The 18633-nt window shown below is 44.4% G+C and overlaps 1 protein-coding gene across 3 annotated transcripts in view; it reads left to right on the forward strand.

The window, feature by feature from the left end:
• The first annotated feature begins 5125 nt into the window (after nucleotides 1–5125).
• Nucleotides 5126–18633, forward strand: part of dhx35 (DEAH-box helicase 35) — a 67424-nt gene continuing 53916 nt past the window's right edge. Inside the window, exons 1-2 of one of the 3 annotated variants that reach the window (XM_080204395.1) lie at nucleotides 5126–5172; nucleotides 14907–15040. In XM_080204395.1, coding sequence (XP_080060521.1) covers nucleotides 14991–15040 — 50 coding nt within the window. In that variant the 5' untranslated portion in view covers nucleotides 5126–5172; nucleotides 14907–14990. Of the gene's footprint in view, nucleotides 5173–14807; nucleotides 15041–18633 lie in introns of all 3 variants that reach the window. The other 2 variants (XM_080204394.1, XM_080204396.1) reach the window with 2 other exon arrangements.

Here is an 18633-nt window from a genome sequence, read left to right on the forward strand (position 1 = left end):
TGTTGTAACGATTCAATGATAAAATTATGCTCTGACTTACCATGGGAATTCATTACATATAATGAAAAGATGGTGCGCCATTTACCACTGCCCACCAATTTTGTTCATCCCAGTTCTCTGCCTTGTACCTGAAGGGCAGTTTCCAATCCAGGCCATGTGTTATTCCCAATTCATTCATCTCCATTTGAGCCATTTCTTGGACGATACCTTGCCGAATGCCTTTGAAAATCCAAATGTATGACATTCATTAATCCTTCTGCATCTGCCCACATCAAATAATCCTATTCACTTAAACTCGGCATATCTTCCAACAAGATCTTACAGACTCTTTCTAGTCAGTACATACTTTCCAAGTGGTCACTTATTCTGTCCTCGGTGAAACAATTTCTCATTGGGAGTTCTAAAGTTTGTTGCTTTTTTTCCCCTTTTTAATAAAAACATACCATTTGCCAACTTCTAATTTGGCAATCTTTGAATCTAATCTGTAACTTTTTTTAGTAGCAAGGACCAGAAGCTGTCTGAGCCTCAGGATTTTGTTTGCATTCAATTCCACAATTTGATAATAATCCCTGTAGTTTTCTCCCTACCACTGATACAATGCCTTCCATGTACATTTTGGCATTACATTTTGCATCTTGATGGTGAAAGAAGCAAAATATCCGTTTGGCATTTCTGCCTTATTGACATTCAGCGGGGCTCAGTAGGTAATATCCCTGCCTCTGAGCAAGGAGCTCAGGTCCCACTCCAGGGTTTGTTAGCCATGGGAGGAACATTCAACATTTGGTTCAACAGGTTAGAATAAACCCGTTGAACAATTACTAGGAGGTATAGGTCATAGGCGCAAGGAGCAAGATTTAAAGGAGATGGACGAGGCAAGTTTTTTTTTACACAGAGGATGGTGGGTGCCTGGAACTCACTGCCGGGGGAGGTGGTGCAAGCAGATGCAATAGTGACTTTTAAAGGGCATCTTGACAAATACATGAATAGGATGGGAATAGAATCCCCAGAGAGTCAGGGGTTTTAGTTCAGTCAGGCAGCAAGGCCAGTGCATGTTTGAAGGGCTGAAGGGCCTGTTCCTGTGCTGTAATTTTCTTTGTCCTTTGTAAACCTGCTGAACCTTCCAACACAACCAAAGAAAAGAATGTGTGCATAAAGATACGAAAAACATTGACACTTAAATTTGTTTTAATGGGCTCACCTTTAGAACATAGAACATAGAACATTACAGCGCAGAACAGGCCCTTCGGCCCACGATGTTGCGCCGACCAGTTACAAAAACAATGACCCACTAGCCTATACCGATCCCTTTTCGTCCATAAACCTATCCATAGATCTCTTAAACGCCCCCAAACTAGGCGCATTTACAACTGCAGCAGGCAGGGCATTCCAATCCCTCACCACCCGCTGAGTAAAGAACCTACCCCTGACATCCGTCCTGTAGCTACCCCCCCTTAATTTAAAGCCATGCCCCCTCGTGCTAGCTTTCTCCATCCGAGGAAAAAGGCTATCACTATCCACCCTATCTAAACCTCTAATCATCTTATATGTTTCAATAAGATCCCCTCTTAGCCGCCTTCTTTCCAACGAAAACAACCCTAAATCCCTCAGTCTCTCCTCATAGGACCTCCCCACCATACCGGGCAACACCCTAGTAAACCTCCTCTGCACCCTCTCCAAAGCCTCCACATCCTTCTTGTAATGTGGGGACCAGAACTGCACACAGTACTCCAAGTGCGGCCGCACCAGAGTAGTGTACAGTTGCAACATTACGCTGCGACTCCTAAATTCAATCCCCCTACCAATAAACGCCAAGACACCGTACGCCTTCTTAACAACCTTATCTACTTGATTCCCAACTTTCAGGGATCTATGTACACATACACCTAGATCCCTCTGTTCATCCACACTATTCAAAGTCCTCCCGTTAGCCCTATACTCGACACATCTGTTGCTCCTACCAAAGTGAATTACCTCACACTTCTCCGCATTAAATTCCATCCGCCACCTCTCGGCCCAGCTCTGCAACCTATCTAAGTCTCCCTGCAGACTATGACACCCTTCCTCACAATCTACCACACCTCCGACTTTGGTGTCATCAGCAAATTTACTAATCCACCCAACTATACCCTCATCCAGATCATTAATAAAGATTACAAACAACAGTGGCCCCAAAACAGATCCCTGTTTAGTAACCTCCCTTTCTTGATGCACTTATTGTATTTACTATAACCCTTAAAAAGCATCTTTTCATTCTCCTTCAATGAGACAAGTAAAGCTTATTTTACTTTTGGTACCTTTTGGTACTTTTATTCCAACTAAAAAACCCAATTCAAATCGAATTTAATTCATGGTCCCCTCATGAGGAACAAACTATATCTCAACTGACAGGATGAGGCATTGCACGCCCTCCCAGGTTTGACCTGACGTTTTATCTTAGCCAGAAGGCTGAGATGGCTTTGAAAAATTGCATCAGGTGAAGCATCGGTTTAACCTCATTGGCGACCTTGATCCTTTACTCTACCCTAGCCTGGGCAAACAACCATTGCAGGATCAGCTCGCTCCAAGTGCGATGGGCTAGCCTCGTTACCTTCTGGATTATGGTTTCATCCTGCCAGGTAAGTAAATAATAAGATCTATATTTCAATTATCACTTCATCAGAACGCATAATTTCTCTCAACTTGTTCCAATTCCTGTCTCATACCTGACCATCCAAGTCCTTGGTTTGTAACGCTTTCTATCCTTCAAGCCTGATGGTCCATTCAATTTTAATATGGTACTGTTCCCAAGATGTTCTGTTATTACCTAAACGTGAACTCTTTCTAATCTGTTACTACAAGGTAATTATGATGAGGAAAGCTGTTTGGTCCATTTTACTTCATTAATCTAAAAAAACCTCAGCATTCTGCAACTTGAAGTATCTAATTGTTTCCTAAATGATTCTCAGGTCTTTACCTCTGCTGTTCCATCTGGAAGTATTTTTCATGCATTAATCATTCGTTGTGTCATAATTAAATCAATTGCTGCCAGCTCCCCTGTTAAACTGATGACTTGTGCTTTTGGAAATCACCTTGAATTCATTTTCTACAAGTGCTGCTATTTCTCTCCAAATCTGTGTGCAGCAAGGCATTTTCCTTGTCACAAGCCATCATAATTTGCATATAAATATATTCCTCTGTTAAGTTATGAGTCAGCTGCTCCATAAAGTATTCCCCAAAGCACTATTGCATTCTTTTCTTAGATCTGCCTGGAGTGATTCCTGGAGCGTTGCTAATGTTCACATGGGTCCCTTCACCAGCTGTAATGGTAGTTTCTTTTAACACTCTCGTTTCCTTCCTCTTTCATGCCATCCCATCCCTTTCTAAAATATCCTTTATGTTATGCCCTTGAGCTCCAACAGAGTTCCCTATAATTGCTACAATACCCTTCCATGAGCTGGAGATTTTACCTCCAATTCCTCCCTTTAGCTGTAATACTCCAAGTATTGGTGCAAAGACCAACCAACTCAAGAATAGCTTCTACCCTATGGCCATCAGACTTTTAAATTGACCTATCGCATATTAAACTGATCTTTCTCTTCACCCTATCTGTAACTGCAATACTACATTCTGCACCCCCTCCTTTCCTTCTCTATGAATGGTATGTATTGTCTGTATAGTGTGCAAGAAACAATACTTTTCACTGTTTCCCGATACATGTGACAATAATAAATCAAATCAAAGACAGTCTATTTGATTGGTCATTTCCTCACACCTATCAATTCAATTAATTTATCATCTCACTTTGTTCCAATGGCTTCACCCTTTACCCCCCATGCCATTTTATTTTTAACATGCTCTGCTCCCACCTTACTCATTTAAATTCTTTCCCAGTTCATAGGTTCTGTCTCCACCTTTTTTAATAATTGAAAAAAAAGTTCTTTCAGATATTTGCTTTGTAGTTTCAGCATTTTGTATGCTTTGATGTCCCACCATCAAATCTAAAGCAGGGGCCACCATTCATTCCCCTATTTAACCTGCAGCAAACCAACTAATACACTGCAAATAACTTTGATTTGATTTATTATTATTGGGGTACAGTGAAAACTATTGTTTCTTGCACACTATACAGCCAAAACATACTGTTCATAGAGAAGGAAAGGAGACGGTGTAGAATGTAGTGTTACACTCCTAGCTAAGGTGGAGAGAAAGATCAATTGAATATATAATAGGACCATTTAAAAGTCCGATAGCAGCAGGATGAAGCTGTCCTTGAGTTGATCGGTATATGACCTCAGACTTTCGTATCTTTTTCCCGACGGAAGAAGGTGGAAGAGAATATTTCCTGTGTAACCTTTACGTATGTTTATCCTTTTTTTACAAAACAAAAAAGGCATATTAAGCATCAATGTGATTGTGACTGCTTTAAGTTTATTTATTAGGCCAGAAGTAGGCTTACATTAACACTGCAATGAAGTTACTGTGAAAATCTCCTAGTCACCACACTCTGGCGCCTGTTCGGGTACACCCAGGGAGAATTTAGCATGGCCAATGCACCTAACCAGCACGTCTTTCAGACTGTGGGAGGAAACCAGAACATCTGGATGACACCCATGGAGATATGAGGAGAATGTGCAAACTCAGCACAGACAGTGACCCAAGGTGGAATTGAACCTGGGTCCCTGGTGCTGTGAGGCAGCAGTGCTACCCACAGTGCCCCCGTGCTGCCCAATGGAATTAGTGCATTCAAAAAGAGCTTGTTAAGGATCATTGCGATTGAATCTGGAGGGACTGTATGCAGGAAAAGGCATGTTAAGCAGCAATGTGATTGTAACTGAAGTCAGTGCATGCAAGAAACTGCATGTTAAGCATCACTGTGACTGTAAGTGGAACGAGTGCATGCAAGAAACTGCATGTTAAGCATCATTGTGACTGTAGATGGAGCGAATGCATGCAATAAGCTGCATGTTAAGCATTACTGTGACTGTAAGTGGAACGAATGCATGCAAGAAACTGCATGTTAAGCATCATTGTGACTATAAATGGACCGAGTGCATGCAGTGCAAATCTGCAAAGAGGGTGTGGGAAGGGAGCCTGACAGTCCACTGATGACGTAACGATGATTGACAGGTCTCCCCGTGACCTTTCACATCAAGATGGCGGCCCCCATGGCAGCAGCGAAGTTTTGGAAACCAGGTAAAGATGAAATGCTGAGGGAAATAAGATCAGATCCGGATCGGGCAGAGCGGGGGGAAGGTGTTGTAGAGGAGCAGGCACCCCGCAGAGCCTTTAGATAGAAAGAATACTTTTAAAAAATGTAAATGTAAGAAGACACTCGCCAGCTGCCAGCAGGGTGAGTGTGTGATTCCAGTACAGAGAAAGGGGTGTGTCGCACCCAGCTGCCTGGGGACCCAGGTTACATTCACTTTGTCTCGACCTTTAATTAATCTACAAGGTTTTCTCGTTATTTGACCCCCCCGCTCGCCTTCGGATGCCCTTTGTTGCTGTGATCCTTGCACTGCTGACTTTGTGTGTCAGGATTGAGTCCCTGACCCCTGCCTGGAGTGAAGGACTCCTGATCACATTAGCAAGAATTGACAGCCATGTAAGCTGTTTTCCCCACATCCGCAGAAATGCCCTGATGTGCTTGGCAGCCGGCGAGCTACTTTTCAGCCATCCTTGCCGTTGCACTGCTAAGCATGGCAGTCATTTTTGCACAGTGGGATTCCAGTTCCTGCAGCAAATTACCACTTCATCTGTCAGATTACTAGTTCATCCGTTCTGGTGCTGTGGATTGAGGGAAGATTGTCAGTCAGGACAGCTGGGGAATTTCCTGATCCTTTCCCAATAGTGCCAGGGTCTCTTTTTTTATGTCCAATCGAACAGGTACTGGAGCCATTTGTTTTACCCTTCATCTGAAAGACAGAACCTCTGACAAAATGACAGCCCCTTAAGATTGCACTGCAGTGTCAGCCTACATTATGCACTTGAGTCCTGGAATGAGGACCTTTCAAATTATCAGTGAGAATATTAGCACTGACACAAGGTGACACTTGAATCATGGCAATATGAGTTTGGTTCTCTACACATTTACCATTCCTGATGGCCAAGTCTAGCACATGGCTGGCACACTTGCTAAGATCAGTGAACACAATCTAATGATTAGCCTGGACAGCTCAGTTTCAAATAATGGATTTATCAAGGGAGATTCATGAGGTATCCATTGGATCCTGCTAACTCATCCAGTCGAACAGACTCTACAATTGCTTCATACTGGCAACCACTGTTGAATAATTCTAGGTTCTTCAGTTTCAGTAATCTACATGACTGTTCTACATGATCGTTTTGTGAAGAGCTCCCTGAAATCAGTCCCCCAATTTCCCTTTTCCTACTCTCAAGGTTTTGTGCTTTTCATTGATTTTAATTTTATTCTGTCTACCATTTTGTATCCACCTATAAGATCATCTCTTTCAGCTTTCTTGGTTTGATGCTGAAAAACTCAGGTTTCTCTAGTCTTTACTGAAGCTCAGTGGAACAAGTCCCTAAGGATCATTTTTACTGCTGTTTTCTGGACTAACTCTAGAGCCAGTGACTCAGTGGACAGAACTAGCTGTGTGATACTCATGATGGCATTTGACCAGAATGCTGCAGTGTTTCAGTGTAATTATATTTAAGTGTTGGTAGTTAAACATTCTATTTGCTTTGTTTGCTGCAGTGCTCTAATATTAAATATAAAGTCCACTAAAACCCTCTATTTCTTTTAGACCCATCCTTTGCTTTCTCAGTGACATTCATTGAGCCAAAAAAGTTTCCATTACAGAAGAAGGGATACTGTGTCTGAACCAGCTCTTTATTAGATCAGTGCCACAGTTCTGCTCTGTTCCCATTGATCTGTATCTTCCTCTGCATCAAATATTTTTCTAGTACCTTATAAGATGAAATGCCACCTTACTTATTCTCCCCGGTGAAGTATTCCATGCTCCAGTAATCTCACCATACAAAGAAACTTCTCCTAATCTTTTTCCTTATTCTCCGAATGATGGTTTTAACTTGATGATTCCCTCATCATTGACTCCCCAACTGGAGGAAACAATCTCTTCCTATTCACTCCTTTCAAAACTTCATAATTTTAAAAAATGCCTCCATTAACCATCATTTTACCTTTTACTGTTGCTGTGGACATAGATCATGCATCTTGGGCTTTTCCACATAACTAGAGTTTCTCATTCTTCCTTGGTTATATGCCATCTGAGACATTGATGTCCTATCTGTAATGAGGTGGCCAAAACTGCACATGGTTTTCGAATGAGCCGAACAGATACTATGTGAAAAATTATCCTTGCTATTTTTAGTGCACTTGTGCTCAATTCCCCCTTTTATAAAATTTAAAATCTTGGTCTTATTGAATGTCTTCATCCACCTGCATCTTTAGAGAATTATGCATTTAGATCTCTAGATCTCTTTGTTCATCCATCCAAGTGGACCTGACAATGACCTTAGCATATAGCACTTCTCACCGTTCTCCATCTGAGTGACATCCATTTACTCTTGGTTTCCTGTCCATTGACCAATATTTATCTGTGCTATTATCTTTCATCTTAATCCAAATATTTGAATTTTCCTGGCAAACCTTTTGAGAGACATGTTATTAAACACCTTGACTACTTAAGAACATAAGAAACAGGAGCAGGAGTAGGCCATTCAGCCCTTTGAGCCTGCCCCGCCATTCAATAAGATCATGGCTGATCTGTCGCTGCTCAGTTCCACTTTCCTGCCCTCTCCCCATAACCCTTAATCCCCTCTCCTATCAAAAACCCATCAATCCGCGTCTTAAAAATATTTAGCGAGGCAGCCTCCACCACTTCAACGGGCAGAGAATTCCAGAGATTCACCACCCTTTGAGTGAAGAAGTTCCTCCTCAACTCCGTTCTAAACCGCCCCCCTTTTATCTTGAGGCTGTGCCCCCTAGTCCTACTGTCTTTTTTGAGCGGGAAGAGTCTTTCCACCTCTATCCTATCCATCCCATTCATCATCTTATACGTCTCAATGAGATCTCCCCTCATTCTTCTAAACTCTAACGAGTACAAGCCCAGTTTATTCAGCCTCTCCTCATAGCTCAACCCCCTCAACTCCGGTATCAGCCTAGTAAACCTCCTCTGCACTCCCTCCAAGGCCAAAATATCTTTGCGCAGGTGCGGCGCCCAAAACTGCACACAGTACTCCAGTTGCGGCCTCACCAATGCCCTATACAGCTGCAGCAAGACCTCCCTACTTTTATATTCAATCCCCTCGCTATGAAGGCCAGCATCCCATTCGCCTTCCTGACCACCTGCTGCACCTGCAAGCTGGGTTTTTGCGACTCATGCACAAGGACTCCGAGGTCCCTCTGCACCGTCGCCTGCTGCAGTTTTTCGCCCCGTAACTAATAGTCCTTCCTACCAAAGTGGACCACCTCACTTGCCAACATTAAATTCCATTTGCCATTTCCTGGCCCATTTGCCCAGCCTATCTAGATCCTTCTGCAGACTCTCCACACCCTCCGCACAATTTGCCGTTCCCCCAATCTTGGTGTCATCAGCAAATTTCGACACCCTACACTCGGTTCCCTCCTCCAGATCATCTATATAAATGGTAAAAAGCTGAGGCCCCAGCACCGACCCCTGGGGCACTCCACTAGTCACCATCCGCCAATCCGAATAGCACCCGTTGACCCCCACTCTCTGCCTCCTATTTGACAACCAATCCTCTATCCACGCTAACACCCTACCCCCAACTCCATGTCCCTCGACCTTCTGCAATAACCTCTTGTGAGGCACTTTGTCAAACGCCTTCTGAAAATCTAGAAAGACCACATCCACCGGCTCTCCTCTATCCACCGCCCTAGACACATCCTCATAGAACTCCAGTAAATTTGTCAGACACGACTTCCCTTTAATGAAACCGTGCTGCGTCTGCTCTATCAAGCAATTCCCTTCAAGATGCCTCGCAATTTCCTCCTTAATGACAGATTCTAACATTTTACCTACCACAGACGTTAAACTAACCGGCCTATAATTCCCCGCCTTTTGCCTGGCACCCTTCTTAAACAACGGCGTAACATTAGCCGTTTTCCAATCATCCGGCACTTCCCCGGAATCCAGCGACGTTTGGAAAATAACCACCAAGACATCCACTATCACCTCCGCCATTTCTTTCAGAACCCTCGGATGCATTCCATCCGGTCCTGGGGACTTGTCCACAATCAGCCCCTCCAGTCTGTCGAGCACCGCCTTTCTAGTAACAGTAATGTCATTAAGACCCTCCAGTCCTACCACCTTTCCATCGGTAACACTCGGCAAATTATTCACGTCCTCCTCCGTGAAGACAGAAACAAAAAAGTTATCCAATACCTTAGCCATATCCCCATCCCCTACCACTAGGTCCCCTTTCTCATCCTCTAAAGGACCAACATTCACCCTAGCCAGCCTCTTCCTTTTTATATATTTATAAAAACTCTTGCTATCCTTTTTTATATTAAGCGCTAGCCCAGCTTCATAGTTTCTCCTACCCTTCTTTATCAATTTCTTTGTCAATCTTTGTTGACATTTACACCTCTCCCAATCCTCTTCTCGCCCACTACTCTTAGCTACTCTAAATTCCTCCGCTTTTAGTTTAACACTTTCCTTCACCTCCTTCGTTATCCACGGCTTATTACATCTCCTCCTACTATCCTTTTTGACCATCGGAATAAATTTCCGCTGAGCACCAAGAAAGATCTCCTTAAAGATCCTCCACTGCTCCTCAACAGACCCTCCCTCCAACGCGCTCCCCAGTCCACATTCGCCAATTCTTCTCTCATCCTACCGTACTCCCCTCTATTCAAACAAAGGACGCATGTCCGGGAACCCACTTTCTCCTCCTCCATCTGCACCAGAAACTCCACCATACAATGATCACTCTCCCCAAGAGGATCCTTCACCACAAGGTCCCTAATTCTACCCGCTTCATTACATAGCACCAGATCCAAGATAGCTTGCTCCCTCGTCGGCTCCAACACACACTGTTCGAGGAAACTATCCCGGCAGCATTCCAAGAACTCTTCCTCGAGCCCCCCACGTCCAACATGGGTCGACCAATCAATATGCAGATTGAAATCCCCCATAACTACGGCCGTCCCATTCCTGCACGCCGCACTTATTTGCGCGTTAACAGCCCGCCCCACCTCCAGATCATTATTCAGAGGCCTATAGATGACACCCACCAGCGTCTTCCTCCCTTTGCTGTTCCTAATCTCCACCCACAACGATTCCACCCTCTGCTCCTTGGCTCCAATATCATCCCTTGCTACCACCGTGATGCTATCCTTAATCAGCAGAGCTACGCCCCCCCCTTTTCCCTCCTGCCTATCCTTCCTAAACACTTGATAGCCCTGTACATTCAGCTCCCAGTCCCTGTCACCCTGCAGCCACGTCTCTGTAATGGCCACCAGATCGTATCCATTTGTGTCGATCTGCGCCACCAGCTCATCCACTTTATTCCGAATGCTTCGTGCATTCAGATAAAGTGCTTTCATCCCAGCCTTCACATGGACCCTATTTGCCGCAACGCCACCAACTATACTCACGCCCCCTACTCCCTCTATTATTGGGACATCCCCGGCCTCGTCCCTTACATGTACACTCTCCTTAACTTTAGACCTCGTAAGGTCACCTACCCTCGCACCCTCCTCCTCCTCTCCTCCCCCCCCCCCCCAATTAGTTTAAAGCCCTGTCTACGGTCCTCTTTACTCGATTCGCCAGCACTCTGGTCCCAGCACGGTTCAGACCAACCCCATCCCGCCTGAACAGGTCCCACCTACCCCAATACTGGTGCCAATGCCCCATAAATTCAAACCCATTCCTCCCACACCAATCCCTGAGCCACCCATTCACTTCCTTAATCCTGTCAACCCTACACCCATCTGCACACGGTTCAGGCAGTAGCCCAGAGATAACCACCTTGTCGGTTCTACTTTTTAATTCCATTCCCAGCTTTTCATACTCCCTCCCCAGATCCTCAGTCTGCATTTTGCTTACGTCGCCGGCACCCACATGAACCACAACGACCGGATTCTCACCCTCCCACTCCAGGTTCCTCTGCAGCCCAGCTGCGACATCCCAGACCCGAGCACCAGGCAGACAACACACCCTTCTGTGCACTTTGTCATTGTGACAAAGGACAGTGTCAATACCCTTCACCCCACTATCCCCAATCACTACTACGTTCCTTTTCCCTTTCTCTTTGCCTATGTCCTGCTGCAGCACTGTACCGTGTGCAGTTTGCTCACCAACCTCACCTGCCTCGTTCTCGTCCAGCCTGGAAGCAAGAACCTCAAACCTGTTATGCAGATTAAGAGGCTGAGGCCTCCGCTCCTCACCCCCCTTCCTCCTCCCAGCAGCCCCCTCTTGTCCCTGACCCTTAGAGTTAGCCAGTCTAGGGGGGTGGATGTCACTTGCACCCCATTGACAATGGCACCCTCTCTCCCCTGATGAGCCTCAGTGTCTGTAGCTCAGAGGCCAGCTCATTTACCCTGAGCTGGAGCTCCTCCAGCAACCTGCACTTACTGCAGACATGGTCACTGGGATGGACCCTGGAGTCCACCAGTTCCCACATCATACAGAAACCACACATCACATGCCCCTCCATTATTCACTGTAGTAGTTTTGAAAAAAATTTTTTTTGTTTTTTTTGTTTTTCAAACGAACTCACCTGGCCTTTTTTCCTTCCAGCCCTTTTTGATATTAAGCCCTAGTAGCTCACTCCGCTGCCCGCTGTCTACACCAGGCCTCCTTTTAAACCTGGCGCTGATTTAAAGCTGATGGCCCACAACTGCCTGCTAACCACTCCCTCAGAATTCTTAAAGCAGTAAATACAATAAATAAATGCTTTAAACAGTTCTACAAAGAACAAAGTGCTTTAAACTTATTTTAAACAGGTTTTTAACAGGTAAAATCTTAGCTCTCTCTGCTCCTTCACTCGTCTGCTCCAGCAAACAATGGAAGGCTTCACCGTGTGGTCAGTTGATATTTAAAGCTGATGGCCCACAACTGCCTGCTAACCACTCCCTCAGAATTCTTAAAGCAGTAAATACAATAAATAAATGCTTTAAACAGTTCTACAAAGAACAAAGTGCTTTAAACTTATTTTAAACAGGTTTTTAACAGGTAAAATCTTAGCTCTCTCTCTGCTCCTTCACTCGTCTGCTCCAGCAAACAATGGAAGGCTTATGCTTATGCCACCCATTTTTTTTTCTTCCAATGGATAGCAAATTTCAACAAAGTGCTGGACAATATTGCCCTAACATTGATGCTGCAAAATGTAAAGGAAATTTTTGTGACCAGGCAATAATAGTGTCCAAAGTTAAAATTGACATGGTGCTTTACAATCATTGCTAGGCTACAAGGTGACACATTTTATTCAACAACACTGGTCAAATATTTTCTCTTTAAATGTTCTTGTATTCCATGGGTATGAATGGAGAGGTTTTGTACCTTCAGAGCTGAGACAAAGACCAGAATGGTGGGTGTATTTTAATGGTAACTGCAAATTCTGTCTGTGGTGGATAAATATTGACTGCATTAAGTTCTATTCGGAGTAACGTTGACACACTGGAGAGAAAGAAAGACTAAGCACTAACAGAAACATGAACGTTTCACTCCTTGCACCACCCTTCACATTTTTAAAAACTCCTCAAATCCCAAATGTGGGAATAGGGCAGAAAAGTGTAGTTAACATAGGACGATAGGTATGAATAGTGTAAAAATGAATACTGACAGTGGGATTAATTTACATTTATATAGTGTCCTTCAAGAACATCTCAAAGTACTTTACAGCCAAAGAAGTACTTTTGAAGTGTCATCACTGTTATGTGGGAAATGCAGCAGCAGCAAGTACACAGCAAGCTTCCACAAACTGCAATACGATGATGACCCAACAATCTGCTTTAGTGATGTTGAGGGATAACTATTGTCCTGAACACTAGGGGAAAGTGCATTGCTCTTTGCATTGTGCCCTGGGATCTTTAATATTCATCTAAGAGGTCTGATAGGATCTCAGCTTAACATCTCATCTGATAAATGGCACCTTCAGTGATGCCATATCACGAGAGTGCTGCTGTGATGTGTCAGCCTAGACTTTACAAATATATGAATTAGGAGTAGGCCACTCAGCCCCTCTTTGATAAGGTTGTGGCTGATCTGATTGTGGCCTCCACTTTCCTGTCTACTGCCATACCCTTTGACTTCCCTTGCCAATCAAAAAATTATCTAAGGTGAAAAGCAAAATACTGTGGAAGCTGGAATCTGAAACAAAAACAGCAAATGCTGAAAAATCTCAGCAGGTCTAACAGCATCTGTGGAGAGGAAATAGAGCCAATGTTTTGAGCCTAGATGACTCTTCGTCAGAGCTGATTTATCAAACTTAACCTTAAAAATATTCGGTGACTGTGCTTCCACTACTCTGTAAGGAAGAGAATTCCACAGAATAACAATCCTCTGAGAGAGAAGCTTTCAGAGAATACAATCCCTACTGTGCAGGAGGAGGCCATTTGCCCCATCAAATCTGACAACAATCCCACCCAGGCCCAATTCCCATAACCACATGTATTTACCCTCATAATTCACGCATTTACCTTGATAGTCCCCCTGATAATCAGCCTCAGCTGTCCGACAAAGCATCTTACCTGGGCCCTATCTTCATAACCCCACATATTTACGCTGCTAATTCCCCTAACCTGTACATCTTTGGACAATAAGGGGCAATATAGCATGGCCAGTCAAACTAACTTGTGCAACTTTGGACTGTGGGAGGAAACCCACGCAGACACTGGGAGAATGTACAAATTCCACACAGACAGTCACCCAAAGCCGGAGTTGAACCTGGGTCCCTGGCGCTGTGAGGCAGCAGTGCTACCCACTGTGCTGCCCAGTCCTAGTCTCTCCCATGGGGTAAATATCCCCTCAGCATCCATCCTGTCAAGTCCTCACAGAATCTTGTATGTTTCGATAAGATCATCTTTCATTCTTCTGAACTCTAACGGATAGAGATCCAATCTTTCCTCACGTGTCTGGATCTGGAATTTTGATATTAAGCCCTAGTAGCTCACTCTGCTTCCCACTCACTCTGCTGCCCGCTCAGACGCTGCCCGCTGTCTACACCAGGCCTCCTTTTAAACCTGGCGCTGAACCCAGGACATTATCACTAAGTGACACAGGTGACATCTCTGAGCCACAGCTGCTGTTCTTAAAAGAATTGTGAATAGCCTAGTGGTATTATTGCTAGACTATTAATCCAAAAACTCAGCTCATGTTCTGGGGACCCAAGTTCGCGGCTGATATGAATTTGAATTCATTAAAAAAATCTGGAATTAAGAATCAACCGATGACCATGAAACCATTGTTGGAAAAACCCATCTGGCTCACTAATGTCCTTTAGGGAAGGAAATCTGCCATTCTTATCTGGTCCAGAGCCACAGCAATCTGGTTGGCTCTCAATTACCCTCCAAGGGCAGCTGGAGATGGGCAATAAATGCTGGCCAGCCAGCGACACCCATGTCCCACAAATGAATAAAAATAACTTAATTGTAGTGTTACATCATTAGGCCAGATTGTTCTTGGTTCAGTTTCTGATCCAGGGCAATGGAGGGGGGGGGGCGGAAAACAGCCTTGCTTCCACCCAGTGACACCTCGTGGCACATGTGAATGATGGGTGAACCTGTAATGTATTTTATGCTCAAGTAACCTGCTGACAGATTTCAGTGTCTGGTTGTAGCAATTGTGCATGTGTTAATCCCATGTGAACTTGAACTTTGGCAGGAGTGTGAATCTTCAGAAGGGAAAGGAGAAGAGTGATTGATTACTTCAAATAAAAAAATGCAGATTTAAAATGGAGTTTCACGACATCCCATTGCTTAGGTACCGAGGGCCCTGGAGTAGGCGTGTCTGAGGAGCGAGTGAGCTCTGCAGAAGCAAGTGGGACAGCAGTGATTTACAATCGATATGCATCCCTCTCCATTGAGCAACAGAGACAGAAGCTTCCTATCTTTAAGGTATAAATATAATGTAATCACTTACGTTTACCTGGTCTAACATTGATATTTATTGTGTGAAATAGCGAGAGATAGTGGTATAGTAGTGACGTCTGATCTAGTAACTCAGAGGCCCAGGGCAATGCTTCAGGGAACATGGAGTTCAAATCCCACCATGGCAGATGGTGGGATTTAAATCCAATCTATAACTCTGGTGTGTGAAGCCAGTCTCAGTAAGTTTATTAAACATCAATTGTTGTAAAAGCCCATCTGGTTCAGTCATGTCCTGCAGCAGAGGAAATCTGCCACCCTTGTGTGGTCTCGTCTCCATATGACTCCAGAGACAGAGCGATGTAACCCTCCGAAATGGCTTAGAAAGCCACTCATTTCAAGGGTAATTAAGGATGAGCAACAAATGCTGGCCCAGCCAGTAATGTTGACATCCCATGAAAGAATGAAAAAAATTGTCATTATTTTGCTTGTTTGTGTGACGCGGTTTTAAAATGTTTTTCTCAATAAATGCTAGGTAGGGTTTGTTTTTAGTTTTTTCCTTTTTTTTAATATAAAGTATTTCTGTTATGTCATATTTTCCATAAGGTGCACATAGTGGCTGACATTCTGCCACTGGAGCCCATCAGAGAACCAGTACATTGAGGTTTACAGCATGGAAGCAGGCCCTTCGGCCCAACTTGTCCTTACAACTCCTCATCATGTCAAAGGGTCTGAAGACTCCCATTCCGTCGTGTCCTTGGGGATTTCAATGCAGGTTTCCTGTGGGTTCCTCGCGGTGGGTTCCCCTGGTGCCGTCATTGCCTCTGGTGGGACTGGAAGATCCCATGCCTCGGCCAACGGTGAGCCACCTCCGTCACTGGAAAACCCGCGCTGCAGGGGGTCTGGAAAATCCCAGCCAATGTCTTATTGTAATGAATACCCAAAGCTCTACACAGCCAATGTCTTATTGTAATGAATATCCAAAGCTCTACACAGCCAGTATCTTATTGTAATGAAAGCTGTACACAACACTAAAAAGATTCTGACGTGTGACTGCTATTGTTATGGTTAAAAGCAAATGCAACAACTGATTTGGATGTAACAACAACTTATAGCGCCTTTAAAGTAATAAAACACCTCCAAGAATTCTTCACACAAGAATGACAGAAATGACCTCAAACCACGTAAGGTGACATGAGGCAGATGACGGAATGCTTAAGCAAAGAGATAGACCTTAACGGATGATCTAAAGGGGGAAGAAATGATAGAGAGAAGTAGGGAGGGAATTCCTGAGCTTAGAGTCCTGGCTGCTGAAGGGCACGGCCACCAGCGTAGAGTGACTGAAATCAGGATGCTCAAGGAGCCAGCACTGATGATGTTGATGCAAATAATGATAACAGTGATGGCCTGGATGTCAGAGGAACACCTTACTCTTCAAAGAATGCCACCGGATCTTTTACATTCAGCTGAGCACAAAGTTGGGTCCTTGAGTTAACATTTGATATGAAAGCCGACAAGTTTGAGACTCTCACTGCTGCATTGAAACCTCACTCTAGGTGAGACACTGAAATCGTGGGTGAGGGCTCAGACTGTCAATTCTTTTGAGTGCGATCACTGAGCCTAGCCGAGACTTTGGAATGCAAAAACACGAGGTGGAACATTAAAGGATTCTCCAGTCTATGGCTGTTCAAAACCCACAGGAAACCTGCATTGAAATCCCCAAGGGCATTACAGAATGTGAGTCTTCAGACCCTTTGACGTGATGAGGAGTTGTAAGGACAAGTTGGGCTGAAGGGCCTGTTTCCATATTGTAAACCTCAATGTACTGGTTCTCTGATGGGCTCTAGTGGCAGAGTGTTGGCACTGCAGCATCAGAAAAATTGAACGTGAATGCTTTTACAGTGCTTTTAACACCATCACGTTTTACATTTTATTCTCACTGTCCAACTTGGGCAAATTCAGTGGCAGCAACTATCTCGCTGCCACCAGCTGCAGTGACTTAACATCATAATTAATCTACGGTATTAACTTCTGAAACTAATGACTTTTGTCAAATATATGTGCACGACTAATATTCCAGATCGAGATGTTTAAAACTTGAAGTTTATTTATTAGTGTCCCAAGTCGTCTTACATTAATACGGCAGTGAAGTTACTGTGAAAATCCCTCAGTTGCCACACTCCGGGGTCTGTTTGGGTACACTGAGGGAGAATTTAGCACGGCCAATGCACCTAACCAGCATGTCTTTCGGACAGTGGGAGGAATCTGAAGCACCCGCAGGAAACCCATGCAGATATGGGGAAAACATGCAGACTCCGCACAGACAATGACCCAAGCTGGGAATTGAACCTGGGCTGTGAGGCAGTAGTGCTAACCATTGCGCCACCAAGGTACTCAGGCCTGTGTTTTGGAAAAAATCAGCCTCCTCCTGATGTTCTCAGCAATATCTACATGACATTGGGAAGCCTGGATACAGCAAAAGACTATATGTCCTGTCAACATCCTGGAGGTACTGCTGAAGACTTGAGGTCCAGAATTAGCCACGTCCCTGACCAAACTGTACCGTTACGGCATTGGTTTCTGTCCAACTATGTGGCAAAATTGCCCAGCTATGTCCTTTCCCCAAAAAAATATACAAATCCAACCTGGACAATCACTGCCCCATCAGTGTACTCTTGGTCACCAGCAAATGCATTGTCAGCAATGCTTTCAAGAGTCACTCATTGAGCCTGACCTGCTCAGCAATGCTCAGTTTGGGATCCACCAGTGTGGCTTCACTCCAGACCCCAGGTTTGGTTCAAAAATGTACCAAAGAGTTGAGTCTAGAACCGAAGTAAAAGTGACTGCTGTTGACATCAAGACTGCATTTGACCGAATGACGTTAAAAAGCCCTATTAAATTTAAATCAGTGGGAATCAGGGAGACCACTTCCCAAGGATTGGAGTCAGCGATTGTTGGAAGCCAATCTTCTCAATACTGGGACATTGCTGAAGGAGTTATAGGTTTGTTTTTATTAGTGTCACAAGTAGGCTTACATTAACACTGCAGTGAAGTCATTGTGAAGATCTCCTCGCGTTGTCATGCTTCGGGCACACTAAGGGAGAATTTAGCACGGCCAGTGCGTCTAACCAGCATGTCTTTTGGACTGTGGTGGAAACCAGAGCAGCTAGAGGAAACCCACACAGACACAGGGAGAACATGCAGATTCTACACAGAAAGTGACCCAAGCCGGGGATCGAACCTGGGTCCCTGACGCTGTGAGACAGCAGTGCTAACCACTGTGCCACCGTGCCACCCCTGTAGGAACATAGGACTCAGGAACAAGAGTAGCCCTTCAAGCCTGCTCCATCATTCATGACATCATGGGTGATCTAGTTGTGGTCTGAACTCCACTTGCCCGTCTGCGCCCCATTGATTCCCTTGTCAATCAAAGATCTGTCTAATTCTGACTTGAGTAAATTCAATGACCAAGCCTCCGCTGCTTTCGGAAAAGAGAATTCCACAGACTGATGACTTTCTGTCAATTGTTGTGAAAGCTAATATCCTTTAGGGAAGGAAATCTGCCATCCTTACACTTCAATGCCATTGAAATGTCCGAGCAGTCTACTCAGTTCAAGGGCAAT

This window comes from Carcharhinus amblyrhynchos, chromosome 16 (assembly GCF_965287045.1).
Source record: "Carcharhinus amblyrhynchos chromosome 16, sCarAmb.v2.hapA, whole genome shotgun sequence".
Lineage (NCBI taxonomy): Eukaryota > Metazoa > Chordata > Chondrichthyes > Carcharhiniformes > Carcharhinidae > Carcharhinus > Carcharhinus amblyrhynchos.